At 38.2% G+C, this 13,629-nt stretch overlaps 1 protein-coding gene and 2 long non-coding RNA genes across 5 annotated transcripts in view; 2 read left to right on the plus strand and 1 right to left on the minus strand.

Moving 5' to 3' along the window:
• The first annotated feature begins 308 nt into the window (after positions 1-308).
• Positions 309-1,710, plus strand: LOC126380714 (uncharacterized). The gene is made up of 3 exons (XR_007568511.1): positions 309-651; positions 986-1,205; positions 1,443-1,710. It is a non-coding gene; the product is annotated as an uncharacterized LOC126380714 (long non-coding RNA).
• A 2,484-nt stretch (positions 1,711-4,194) lies between these two features.
• Positions 4,195-5,007, plus strand: LOC126380716 (uncharacterized). Its single transcript, XR_007568513.1, has 3 exons — positions 4,195-4,412; positions 4,603-4,697; positions 4,942-5,007. It is a non-coding gene; the product is annotated as an uncharacterized LOC126380716 (long non-coding RNA).
• A 6,045-nt stretch (positions 5,008-11,052) lies between these two features.
• LOC126380686 (bestrophin-4) overlaps positions 11,053-13,629 on the minus strand; it is a 33,018-nt gene continuing 30,441 nt past the window's right edge. For 2 of the 3 annotated variants that reach the window (XM_050030254.1, XM_050030255.1), the window contains exons 8-10: positions 13,153-13,383; positions 12,190-12,454; positions 11,053-11,821 (exon numbers count right to left, since the gene is read on the minus strand). In XM_050030254.1, the coding sequence (XP_049886211.1) occupies positions 11,253-11,821; positions 12,190-12,454; positions 13,153-13,383 (1,065 nt within the window). In that variant the 3' untranslated portion in view covers positions 11,053-11,252. The remainder of the gene's footprint in view (positions 11,822-12,189; positions 12,455-13,152; positions 13,384-13,629) is intronic. The other variant, XM_050030256.1, reaches the window with a different exon arrangement.

Consider the following 13,629-nt stretch of genomic DNA (forward strand, 5'->3'; position numbering starts at 1 on the left):
ATCACCTTTCATCATTTCATTAATCATCAAGAAAAAAAATACGTCAGACATGGCTGTATGGGCATAGTTCCCTTTGCCTTACCCTTCGGGGAAAACAAAAACAAAAAAAAAAATTGACACTGTTTAGAAATTAATTTTGAATTTATTGTAAATATAATGTACATAATTAATAACGTGTGAAATAAATACTTGCTAATGAACAGATTTACGATCTAATTTATATTTCATTTTACCTCCTGTTCTTATTTACTCCTACTCCAACACTCCAGGTTGATACGAACTGCGCGCAATAAAGAATGTAATGAATGCAAAGACCTTGTATAGAATAGACGGATAATATTTTAGAGTGACGATCAAACTATCACAGCTCTCTTTCTTCCCTATGGCAACAATCTCTGTGGAAAAAAGAAACAAACATAGACAAACACCGCTGTCTAGAACGTCAGTGTTTACCGTTTTGAGATGTTGTGGTAGTCAGCTGGATACCAAACCTGCCGTTAGTTTTTTGGTGTTTTGGGACGTTATTTTAACTTTTTATATAAACAATCTGTGAAATAGTTATTCATTATAAACCATGGCTTGCGTAGCTATTGGTTGTGAGAGTAGAATGGGTGTTATAATGGAGAACGATCAAACAATGTCTCACCATGGGTAAGTTATCGACCACATAATACATGTTTGTGTGCAAGAAATACATTACCTGGTCTGGTTTTTGTAAAGTTTATTGAGCCCTAAACACGATGCAGACGCATATTTTCAGCAAAGCCGTCCCATTTGTACAAATAATTGATTTCACATTTTACGTTAATCAGCTTTGACAGATCATGTACCCAAAGTATTATAAGTAGTGTTGTCCTTTGATGTCGATAACATAATATTATGTTTTAATGTATCATCTACATGTGTTATTCTATTCTCGTTTAATTTATTTTTCGACCTGTTTCCGATTTGTATGAAGATTACATAAATATATTGTATTTTCCAGATTTTCTAAATATCCTAATTTACGAAACCAGAAATTAAGAAACAATTGGATTCAGACCATGAAACGAGATGATTCTCTCTTCTGAAGGACGCCTTCTCCTTATTTAAGCCTGTGCTAATTACATTTCGATGTATCTTGCTTTCTATCGAGCAGGATACCAAACAAAAATATTACATAGAGATGCAGTACCAACAATATTCACTCACATATCTCACATAAGGTGAGTTTAAGTTTAGTTATAAGTTTGTAGATGAATTTGCAGCTATTTCGTTTTTGTATTCTACATTAGCATGGAATAAATAATTCAATACAATACAAATAATCTCTATTGCACAAAATAATTAGTATGAATAACTATTTTTGTAAGTACCTGTGATTATTCCTTCTATGTGCAATGTGTAAACATGTAATTCTTGTGTATTTGTGTGCTCCACGTTAATATGTGCCATTCTTGCAGGTAAAGTTATAACGACCAGAGCCGACACTATACACTTCTAAAGAAAGTGAACATGAGGAAAAATTTTTTTACCACCAAAAATCGGAATTGTTAAGTGCTTCGTGGTCATTGTATTCTAACTATATTGAATAAAAATCTTATAAAGAAGTATTTGCTTTTATTATATACTAGAAGGTCGTCTACTTCTTGTATCGAGAGCCGATTCGATTTCCGGTCAAGTCAATGAAAAACGTGAATTTAATTTTTATAAAAGGGTAGGTATGTGATTTATAGCAACCAAAGGGTGGCCGCAATGTCGTATTAAAATGATACTATAGTATATGTGGACTAGATGGACCGTCCTCGACCTCCTCGGCCATAACACCTTGCGAAATGACATAGATTCAAAAATGATAAATTGATCTTTAACAAATTTGTCCATGATAATTACGTTGAATAAGTGGTTCTGAATCTGTCACCGCAACGTACGGTTCTTCATAGGTATCTTTCTATCAGGGTACAAATAGGTATCGTTTTAACTAATTTACTTGTGGTTCTACCCACCCAGGTATGGATACTAGGTCGTTATTTCTGTATTTAATTAATCATTCAATTTGTAATGTATAATTTTTTAGATCTTGGACTAACATGAAATATTTAGCCGATAATAATGTCGATAAAGACATAGAACATCCCTAGTGGTCGTGACACAAAATATATACAAATAAGTACGTTTCTATAACAAACCCGCTACGCAAGTACAAAAGGCGTTACGACGATAGTATATTTATCTCTTTTTAACTTATGACGGCTCACATGAGTGCGAAAGACAAAACCTATGTTTTTCTTTCGTCTTAAATATGCTCCGTCTATTCTATACAAGGTCTTTGAATGAATGTTATAGATTTGTGTAAGCGACTTAGATAAATCTTGACTAAACCTTCCTTTACAAATACAAATATACTTTATTGCACACAACATACAATACTTACAAGTTTTACACGAAAGATACAGTACACCACCTACCTACCTTTTACTTTCCCTTTCTGTTCTCTTATGAATACTTATATGCCGTATTTTTTTTAAGTATAATGCTATATCTAGTAGGTACGAGTATGGTAATCCTAGTATTGAAACAGCTTGTAGCCCTAGTAAAGACCGCCATTTTATGTTTACAGAGTGGCACGTTTTTTCTGTAGGTATTTCCAGTCCATACTCTTTTCTATGTCTATGGCGTGAGCCCATCGGGCCTCTTACCGTCTGTGCGGCTTAGACCCGGCGGTTCCAATTTGCACGGCACGTCGATCGACACCAGTGCACGGCGGATGACATCATAAATAAATTCGAATATTACAAAATACTTACCGATGAAACGATAACAGTTGGCTATTTTCTTTCCTTCCTGAATGTGAGCTGCAGCTCCAAACTAATATAAACCAGACAATGGTGCTAATTCCTGTAAATACCATCTAATTTTATTTTAGGTTATATCTGTCATTGGTGCTAATTCCTGTAAATACCATCTAATTTTATTTTAAGTTATATCTGTCATTTTCTTATCCGCCGAAAAGGAAAGGGACGGGTAATCGACAAGCATAAAATTTATGGAACACACGTCAATTTTAAGCACAAATCTAAACCAACCGTCTAAAAATTTTACGTCAGTCAATAACCCGACACATTAATTTACTCATTCTTCCTAAAATTAAGAGCTGTGAATCATCCGTCCCTTTCCTTTTCGACGGATATGAAAATGACAGATATAACTTAAAATAAAATTAGGCGGTGTCTGCAGGAATCGGGGCCATTTTCTTATCCGCCGAAAAGGAAAGGGACGGGTAATCGACAAGCATAAAATTTATGGAACACACGTCAATTTTAAGCACAAATCTAAAACAACCGTCTAAAAATTCGCCCGGGTTATTCATTTATTTACTCATTCTTCCTAAAATTAAGAGCTGTCAATCATCCGTCCCTTTCCTTTTCGGCGGATAAGAAAATGACAGGTATAACTTAAAGTAAAATTAAGAGATGTCTGCAGGAATCGGGGCCAATATAATCCAAAAATGGTTAGATACTTACCTATCAGAGACAGAGTCTCCATTCATCAAGAAGAAGATAACTGCATCCTACAAAAAGAAATCTTGTAAAAAAAAATTATCGACATTAATTGTAAGTAAATTTAATTTTATCGACATATTACTAAAGTGAAACCCAACACTAGGCAATGAAAAACTTGTGACAACCTACGAAATTACGAAACAATTTTTGTATATGCGTCTTTGTCTAACATTACGCCGGTTCCGTAAGATAAAGTAGAGCAGAATTATAGAGTTCTGTTGCTATTTTAGCCTTCCTTCTATGCTTTAGTTATTGTTCTGAGTCCCAGACACATTCAACATTCGTTCGTGATTCGTTCTATGCAGATTAGATTACACGGCGTCATGGGCGGTTATCTTCATACATATCACTCTCGCATTAAGTCTATGGTGCGCTCATATTGAACATGACAGTTCCACCCCGCCCCTCCTTCATACTTCTTTCCTATTTCGCCTGCCATACCAGAGTGTAAAGACCAGTCGCCATCTTGTTCGACATGACATTTTCAAAGTTACTCCACAACATTTAATTCGTTTCATTCCGTAACTTATCCTCTCAATTTTTGTAGCTGTATTATCTAACTTTCACCGTGTACCATAAGTGTAGTGTTGTGAGTTGTGATCGTTAGTATTATATGATCTGTGGTTGTGATAGTAGACGAAAGGACGTAATTTTTTGTAGATTTCCGAAATCTGAGATACAACTCCAAAAATGGGTAGATTGGTTCTGAAAGATTGCGAAGTGTCCTGAACTTAAGAAAGCAGAAAAGGTTTTTCTCATCGCCACGCGTGAGATCTTGCCTCCGCGTCGATGCCTATCCAACATTATTTAGTGCTGATGAGATCACTACTGGTATGCCCCAAGGCTTACACCACGATGCCGATGGAACCAGTAAGTATCCTCAGAGTTATTTAAAATAATGTATCACATTATTTATTATTAAGTGGCTATTCTATTGACAATTGATGCTCTGTTTGTTGTTCTGCTTAGATAAGTTGGTCTGTTTGGGACAGTTGGTAGTGAAAAGAACAGTGGCAGAAGTCTGAGAATGCAACTCACTGAAAAATTTATTACTTTTCAGAAAATATCTCTCATGAGCACAATTTTTGCAAGAGGAGGCTGCGGGAAGACCACTCCTACAGCAAAGTTGAAGTTCCAGAGAAACGTACAAGAGTGGTAAGTTTTACACATCTTGAATCAATGATTAATATGTATGATATACACAAATATCCAGTTACGGGCAATTATTTTGATATTGTTTTACTTTTCATATTTATCTACAGATAGAACACAAAAAAAAATGCCCTCGACAGAATGGACTAGGTATGGGTGTGGCGTAGTAGGAGGTTTATTTGTTTCTGTTAATTTAGAGCTGTTGTGAGGTTATTATTATTTTTTTATTTTGTGTTTCTTATTACAGATGCACCCATTTACTCCACCCCTCGACGCCCTAGACGAAGAAGGCCTGTGATTGTTACGAAAAAATCTCTGACATCAATTTGTGCAAGAATTTACTCTGATTACATGAGATCCAGAAAACAATCCATTAAAAAATAAAATAATTAATAAATAGCACTACCTATTTCATTTCAAATTCTCATTCCAAATGAAAATAATTAGATCTAATCACGAGGGTGAAAAAGGGAGGCGATTTAGGCTTAAAAAGGCTAAAATTTCTACCACCCAAACCTATTAACTTCCAAGGCAAATAATTCAATTTAAAAAAAAAGAGCTGTCATGTTCTATAAGAGCAGTTTCCACAGAGCAATTTTTTTACTATGGAACGAAAAAAAAAGCGCGGGAACACTTGAAGAAGGCGGGCGATTTTAATTTTGTAAATTCGTAATAATATGGAAAAAGTTGTACATACTGTTAATTTTGTATATATTTACTTAGGATAATTAATATAATAGCGAGTATAAATATTTTTACTGTATAAAGTGTACATACGTGACAAGTGGGGCTCGTCATAATGACGAAGCCCCCGAAGAGGAAAAAAGGAAAACCGCCTCCGTCGCAAACTTCGGGGGCGGAGGAGTCTACCGATTCGGACTCTACGGAACGGGGCAGCAACTCCAATGAAACACAGCCGGATAAGTACACCCCTTACAGGGTCATTGATTATAACAGGCGATATCCTGAGGACAGTGCAGCAGGCAGTGAGTTTGTTGTATTTATTGAGAGTACAGATCCGAACAAAACCATCGGTTCGAGAGACATGATGTACCTAAATAACTGTTTTGTACGGTCAATTAAAGGCATCAAATATCTGAAGAAAGTCAACAAATACAAAATGGGAGTAGTGTTCGACAGACCGAATATGGCCAACGCCTTCTTAGAAAATACCACTTTCTTAAGAGACCAATGTTTAAAGGCCTCTATTCCGGCAGGGAGTACCGAGCTCACTGGAGTTATCACCGGTGTGCCCGCCGAAATGAGCAACTATCAAGTATTCAAAGCCTTGGAATCGAGCTCCAAAAAAATTATTTGTGTGAGATGTATACTGAAAAAACAAAAGGTTGATGAAGGTTTCAAACTAGAACCAACTCAAACTGTTACCATTACTTTTGCTTCCTCGACTTGCTTGCCTGACTATGTTTTCATCAAAATGTGGAGACTTCCTGTCCTCCCATATATACCACCAGTTAAGCAATGTTTCAATTGCCTCAGATATGGTCATATGGCCAAATTTTGCAAAAATGCTCAACGTTGTTCGATTTGTTCTGACAAACACAGTTTTAGAGAATGCCAAGTTCCTGCTGAAAAGGCAGTATGTGCTCATTGCCAAGGAAACCACATCTCTATTTCAGGCGAATGTCCTGTTAAAAAACTAAAGATTGCAGAAAATAAAAACAAATATACTAAAGCTAAATTCTTAGATCTATTTAATGCTCAAAATTTCCCATCACTTAATAAGGCTGAACAAACAAAAAATTTGCTTGACTTATTCATGTCTGACAAAACTATATTGAATCTTATTACAGAAACTATAATTAAAGTTATTCATTTAAATAAAACCCAGAACACCAATATAAATTCAAAAACAATTACAGATATCATAAAGGAAACTTTTGAGTTTAAAAATAAAAATAATCAAAATTCACAAATCAAGTCCTAAATTATAATCAATGACCCTGTAAGGGGTGTACTTATCCGGCTGTGTTTCATTGGAGTTGCTGCCCCGTTCCGTAGAGTCCGAATCGGTAGACTCCTCCGCCCCCGAAGTTTGCGACGGAGGCGGTTTTCCTTTTTTCCTCTTCGGGGGCTTCGTCATTATGACGAGCCCCACTTGTCACGTATGTACACTTTATACAGTAAAAATATTTATACTCGCTATTATATTAATTATCCTAAGTAAATATATACAAAATTAACAGTATGTACAACTTTTTCCATATTATTACGAATTTACAAAATTAAAATCGCCCGCCTTCTTCAAGTGTTCCCGCGCTTTTTTTTTCGTTCCATAGTAAAAAAATTGCTCTGTGGAAACTGCTCTTATAGAACATGACAGCTCTTTTTTTTTAAATTGAATTATTTGCCTTGGAAGTTAATAGGTTTGGGTGGTAGAAATTTTAGCCTTTTTAAGCCTAAATCGCCTCCCTTTTTCACCCTCGTGATTAGATCTAATTATTTTCATTTGGAATGAGAATTTGAAATGAAATAGGTAGTGCTATTTATTAATTATTTTATTTTTTAATGGATTGTTTTCTGGATCTCATGTAATCAGAGTAAATTCTTGCACAAATTGATGTCAGAGATTTTTTCGTAACAATCACAGGCCTTCTTCGTCTAGGGCGTCGAGGGGTGGAGTAAATGGGTGCATCTGTAATAAGAAACACAAAATAAAAAAATAATAATAACCTCACAACAGCTCTAAATTAACAGAAACAAATAAACCTCCTACTACGCCACACCCATACCTAGTCCATTCTGTCGAGGGCATTTTTTTTGTGTTCTATCTGTAGATAAATATGAAAAGTAAAACAATATCAAAATAATTGCCCGTAACTGGATATTTGTGTATATCATACATATTAATCATTGATTCAAGATGTGTAAAACTTACCACTCTTGTACGTTTCTCTGGAACTTCAACTTTGCTGTAGGAGTGGTCTTCCCGCAGCCTCCTCTTGCAAAAATTGTGCTCATGAGAGATATTTTCTGAAAAGTAATAAATTTTTCAGTGAGTTGCATTCTCAGACTTCTGCCACTGTTCTTTTCACTACCAACTGTCCCAAACAGACCAACTTATCTAAGCAGAACAACAAACAGAGCATCAATTGTCAATAGAATAGCCACTTAATAATAAATAATGTGATACATTATTTTAAATAACTCTGAGGATACTTACTGGTTCCATCGGCATCGTGGTGTAAGCCTTGGGGCATACCAGTAGTGATCTCATCAGCACTAAATAATGTTGGATAGGCATCGACGCGGAGGCAAGATCTCACGCGTGGCGATGAGAAAAACCTTTTCTGCTTTCTTAAGTTCAGGACACTTCGCAATCTTTCAGAACCAATCTACCCATTTTTGGAGTTGTATCTCAGATTTCGGAAATCTACAAAAAATTACGTCCTTTCGTCTACTATCACAACTCACAACACTACACTTATGGTACATGGTGAAAGTTAGATAATACAGCTACAAAAATTGAGAGGATAAGTTACGGAATGAAACGAATTAAATGTTGTGGAGTAACTTTGAAAATGTCATGTCGAACAAGATGGCGACTGGTCTTTACACTCTGATTACATCCTTCATCGTCCCTCTGGGAAGACTTCACTGCCGCCCCATTCAGATGGCAGCAAACAAATTACCAATGGATTAAAAGCACAGGAAGTTTTCACTACCAAATCACGTGTCAGAAGAATTGAGATGGTGGCTAGAAAACATCGCTCACAATTCCCCAATCCATCACAAAGGCGCATCAATATTCATCACAACCGATGCTGCAAAAAAGGGGTGGGGGGCGACTGTAGGAAACTCCCATCTGAACGGCCACTGGAACAAGAAACAAATGAAATGGCACAGCAACAGAAAGGATCTGTGGGCAGTATTCGAAGTCTTGAAAGCAATGGGCCATCTTCTGCAGAATCAAACAGCCATGTTACAGTCAGACAATCGATCTGTGGTGGCCTATATAACGAAGCAGGGGGGAACCAAATCCCCAGGACTCCTTCACATCACCCAGTTAATTCTCAATCTGGCAAAAGAACACAGAATAAATCTAGTGGCACGATACTTACCTGGCAAGTACAACCTTTCGGAGGACAGCCTATCCAGATGGAAAGATCTACCAGAATGGTCGCTGAACCTGGAAATATGTCAACAAATCTTCAGAATGTGGGGAGTTCCAGATGTAGATTTATTCGCGAGTGCTCGATCGGCTGTTGTTCCCACCTACGTGAGCGAGGATGCTCGCGACAAGGAATGCCTGTTTGTAGACGCATTCAGCCAAGTGTGGAACTACCAGCTAGGATGGCTCTTCCCCCCACCAGCACTAATTCCGCGAGTCCTACGACACCTAGGTCGCTCAATGGGAACCTATCTGCTTGTAGTCCCGAAGTGGGAGAGGACATTTTGGAAAGCAGAGATAAGCAAAATAGCATTAAGTATGTCAACCCTTCACAATCCCGGATCTACACGTAAATCTTACAGATCTGAGAACAGGGAAACCACCACCAGCAATAAAAGACATATGTTTGCAGGTTTGGAAGGTTTAGGTTGGTGCCAGCTTACAGATTCATGGCCAATCGATATGCGAAACCTACTGGAACGGTCTTGGCGAAGATCAACTTTGAAAACCTACCAACCAGTCTGGTCAAGGTGGAGATTATGGGCAAGCCAGAATAATGTATTAGTAAACGATCCAAAGCCATAAAATATCGCGAAGTACATGTGTTATCTTCACCAAGATATTAAACTAGCTGCAAGATCAATTGCTTTACACAAATCTGTAGCCGTAACCTTCTCAAATCCCGAAAACAGCGAACGTCTGAGTGGCCATCCACTGGTAAAACAGACTTTGAAAGCGATATTTGCAAACAACCCTCCACCGGCCAAGTCACACACATGGGAAGTAAGCCAGCTAATTGACTTCCTGAATCATTACGATTTGGACAGAAGAAGCCTATACCAAGTGTCTTGCCATACAGCAGCGCTGTTACTACTCATGTCGGGACGAAGAGTTCATGATTTGACACTTCTGGATACTAGTCCAGAGCACTTTGAGGTCCACGATGATCACTTAATATTTTGGCCTCTTTTCGGGTCAAAGACCGACCGTTCAACCTTTAGACAATCAGGATGGAGGCTAGATGAGTTCGATTCTCAAAAGTTAAACGTTGTTTACTGGATTAAGACCATTATTTCTTTAGGTGAATCACGCAGGTCAAATAAATCTACCCGGTTGTTCATAACAACAAGAAATAAGGTTAAAGAAGCATCACGGACAGTGATCTCAGGATGGCTCCGTAATCTATTCAAAACTGCAGGCATTGCAACTACGCCTGGTAGTTTTAGGTCAGCAGTTAGTTCTGACAATTGGATCAACAAAAACTTGAATTTAGACGAAGTGCTTAGCAAAGGGAATTGGAGGAGCAGAGACACTTTCCTAAAACACTATTTTAAGATGATCCCTCAAAAAACGCCTCAGGTTAATCAAACACACTTGACTGCATTATTTACACCATTATCATAATTAACGGCTGTGATTATTAAACTGTGATTATTACTTAGTCTAAAGAGAAATAAATATACGATTATAATACTCGTTTAATTTATCTACTTATTCAGTTCTACTACACAGTACGTCTTGCCATCGCCGCGGCGCGAAATTCGGGGGGAGGTAATCTCACAAGGTGTGCGTCAAGCTAGCGGCCTCAAAAAAAAAATGGGCACGAAAAAATAATTTGACCATACCGAACGAAGAAGAACTGCCTTTATAACTTTGGAACCGTTGAAGTACTACTTTCGGTATTTTGCAGGGGGTGAGTACTATTTCGGTACTATTTTTTGGCGTTTAAATCAAAGCGAAAGACCTTGTCGTTAACTCTCGCCAAATTTCGCTCACCGTCAAGCTAGCAAGTGCAATAAAACATGGCTATAAATCCAGAACCGTGATGGTACTAATTTTTTTACAACAGGTACTATTTTTTTCAATAAGAGTACTATTTTTTGGTATGGTCAAATTATTTTTTCGTGCCCATTTTTTTTTGAGGCCGCTAGCTTGACGCACACCTCACAAGTGGGTCAAGCTTCGGCTGAAACCTAAATATCCGTTTCCTACCCTTCGGGGGGGAAACGGGTCTATTACATCAGTGAGCGAGGTAAACCGAGTATTTTCAGTTACTTGTCTGTGAGGGGATGTATTATTGATTGAAATCGAACCATAAATGTTGCATTATAAATGAATCCTCGTCAGACAGGGAAGCAATTTTGTAATGTAATGCAGGCGAATGCTTCCGGTTAGTGAGCATGTTTTTTTCCCCTTTGAGGTATAGAACCCTAAATGAAACAAAAACAATAAAATAAAAATACTTTATAGAAAGATATACAACTCAATCCCTGTTTGTGCCTAAATTTAATTTAACACAAATAGTCGTCTAACAATAAATGAGCTATCTTGATATAGTTTTAGGTAATATCTTCGCCAGTCAAATTAATTCTGTACAAAATTCTAGCGATCACAATAATAAGCACCACTCGTTTTGAACGGATAGTAAATTACACATAGACTTCTCCTCTTTTGGATCCATTAGGTTTCCTGGCAAACTGAGGCGGTGTGCCAGTGCTGGCACTATGGTCACTTTCGCGGTCAGAGGATGGTAGTTCGGTGACAGTAGCACGCGGAGCCGGAGGTGTGGACGTGGGCGCGGTGCTGCCAGGGGAAGAGGGGGGCGCACGATCCGTACGCGGCGTGGACGGTGCCGAGCTCACCAGCGTCAACTGTGATACGCCCATCGGCGATAGAGTGACAGGCCCGCTGGTCAGCATGGGCGCTAGCCCACCCGGCGAGAGAACCGCCTGTGCCAGTGCGGTGGTGCCCGGCTGGCCGGCGTGTAGCGTGTTGTTCACCGACCCGCTATCCAGCTCCTGAATCGGAGAGAGCACTAGCGCGCCTAGCACCGGCACCTCGTTCTGGTAGCCCTGCGCCATGATCACGCCCATGTTCTGCATACCCATGGCGAGTCTGTTCTCACGGTCCATCACCTCCTTAGTTACGTCTGGTGTGGGAATGCGTGGTCGATTTCGCAGCGTTATCGGTATCGCAGAACCATTGCTCTTTTGGCCACCTGTAGAACGAGATTTTTTATTTACTTATCTTAAAAAGTATTGAATTGTATAATAGTATTAAACATTTTAAAAATGACAATGAAATGTTAACTAGATTTGGGTGAATTGAAAAACGGTACGTGCAAAATGCTGCTCAAATGAATTTGGATACTTTTCTGGGTAAAGCAAATACCAAAAATACCTCTCCCTTGGCAAAAAAATCATTGAGTTACGAAAACTACACCACTAATGTGTCATTTTATCATTTCGATATCTTGTCCCATTTTCCCTTATAATATGTCATGCTTTTGTTGAAATTCACCCATTTGTAATAGGTAGGTACCATAAATGGAAAGTAAAATTAATAGAAACGAAGGTAAGTGGTTACCATGTCTCGAATTTTGCCTGTGTTGTCCGCGGCCGGACTTGCGGCCGACGAGTCGCTCGTATAGCGACATCTTATGGTGCGGGGGCGGCGGCGCGGTCGGCTGGCCCGCCTCGGGGCTCGAGTACACGACAGAGTTGTGCCGATTGCGGCCAAATAAACCACCTGACGAATATGCCGTCGAAGCAGATCGAACAGAACCCATTCTTGATATCTGTCTCTGAAACCAGTTTTTTCGTCGTTCTACCAATGGTGTATCTACACTTTCCTGAAAAATTGCATATGTTGGTTATTCGTAAAGTTGTATCACGTTTATGAAAATCATACATACTCCATTACATACCCACATAAAATGACTAGTGATCCCTAATAGGGTGGATAAAGCCACGAGCAGTCAAAAGAAAGACAATTTGCAGGTACTTTTGACACAAAATAATGCGAAGTCCTAAGGTGGAATGGAAGTCCATTATATTATTTTAGGCGGTGCCTAAAACTTTAAAGATAATTTTTGATGAAAACGACCATTAGAATTTCGGGGGCATAATAAGGAGGAGACGCAGTCAACCTGAAGAAAACGTGCCTCCTGCCTGTGGGTAACAGTTTAGGTAAAATATTATACAGGCTGACACATGGTAAAACAAAACCAGGTACCTACTTATGCTCAGTCCTATGAAAAACCGCCATTGCTAGCGATTTTATGACGTAAGTGTTACCACTGTGTTACCAGCATACCACTGTGGTATCTCCAACATTCTAAGAACGTAAATTTTATTATTGAGAATTAAGTGAATTACTTACTGACTAATATTTATTGTGAAGTATTTAATTACTATTACTTGTCATATATATGTATAAAAATCTTAAAAACTAAGTATTTTTTTTACTCAGTTGAAAATTGTCTCTCAACTGTCAGTACAAAAAATACTTAGTAACAATAATACTAGGTATTTAAAAGTAAATACTTACGTAATCAGCGTATGTTTCGTCGTGGCTTTTCCTAGGTGCTTGTACGTTTGCGTAGACTGCGTCTTCCGCCTTGACCTTGTAGTGGTCAGCGGAGCAGGCGGGTTCGTGACGACGATAGTGCTCCGAAGCCACTGTGTACGGCAGGTCTTTAGGCACCACCTCTTCCCAGTACTGGTCCTTTAGAAGTTCCGGATGTTCTTCATGCATTTCATCTACTATCATGTAGGCTGCCTGTAAGAAAACCCTTGATTGAGTTTTTTTTTTATAAAATTGTAATATTATTAACATTGAAATAGAAGCCAAACTACCTACGTCTACGTTTGATTTTATTTATTGATGACGTCATGCTTTAATATTTTCACGTGATTTTCACATTGATGTATATTATACTTATGTAATAGGTACATAAGTAGGTATAAAAGAAGCTCGTCGTGCCATTAAGTAAAAAGTATCTAATTTTACTACACTATTAGCCAA

The sequence above is a fragment of the Pectinophora gossypiella genome, chromosome Z (assembly GCF_024362695.1).
Source record: "Pectinophora gossypiella chromosome Z, ilPecGoss1.1, whole genome shotgun sequence".
Taxonomy (NCBI): Eukaryota; Metazoa; Arthropoda; class Insecta; order Lepidoptera; family Gelechiidae; genus Pectinophora; species Pectinophora gossypiella.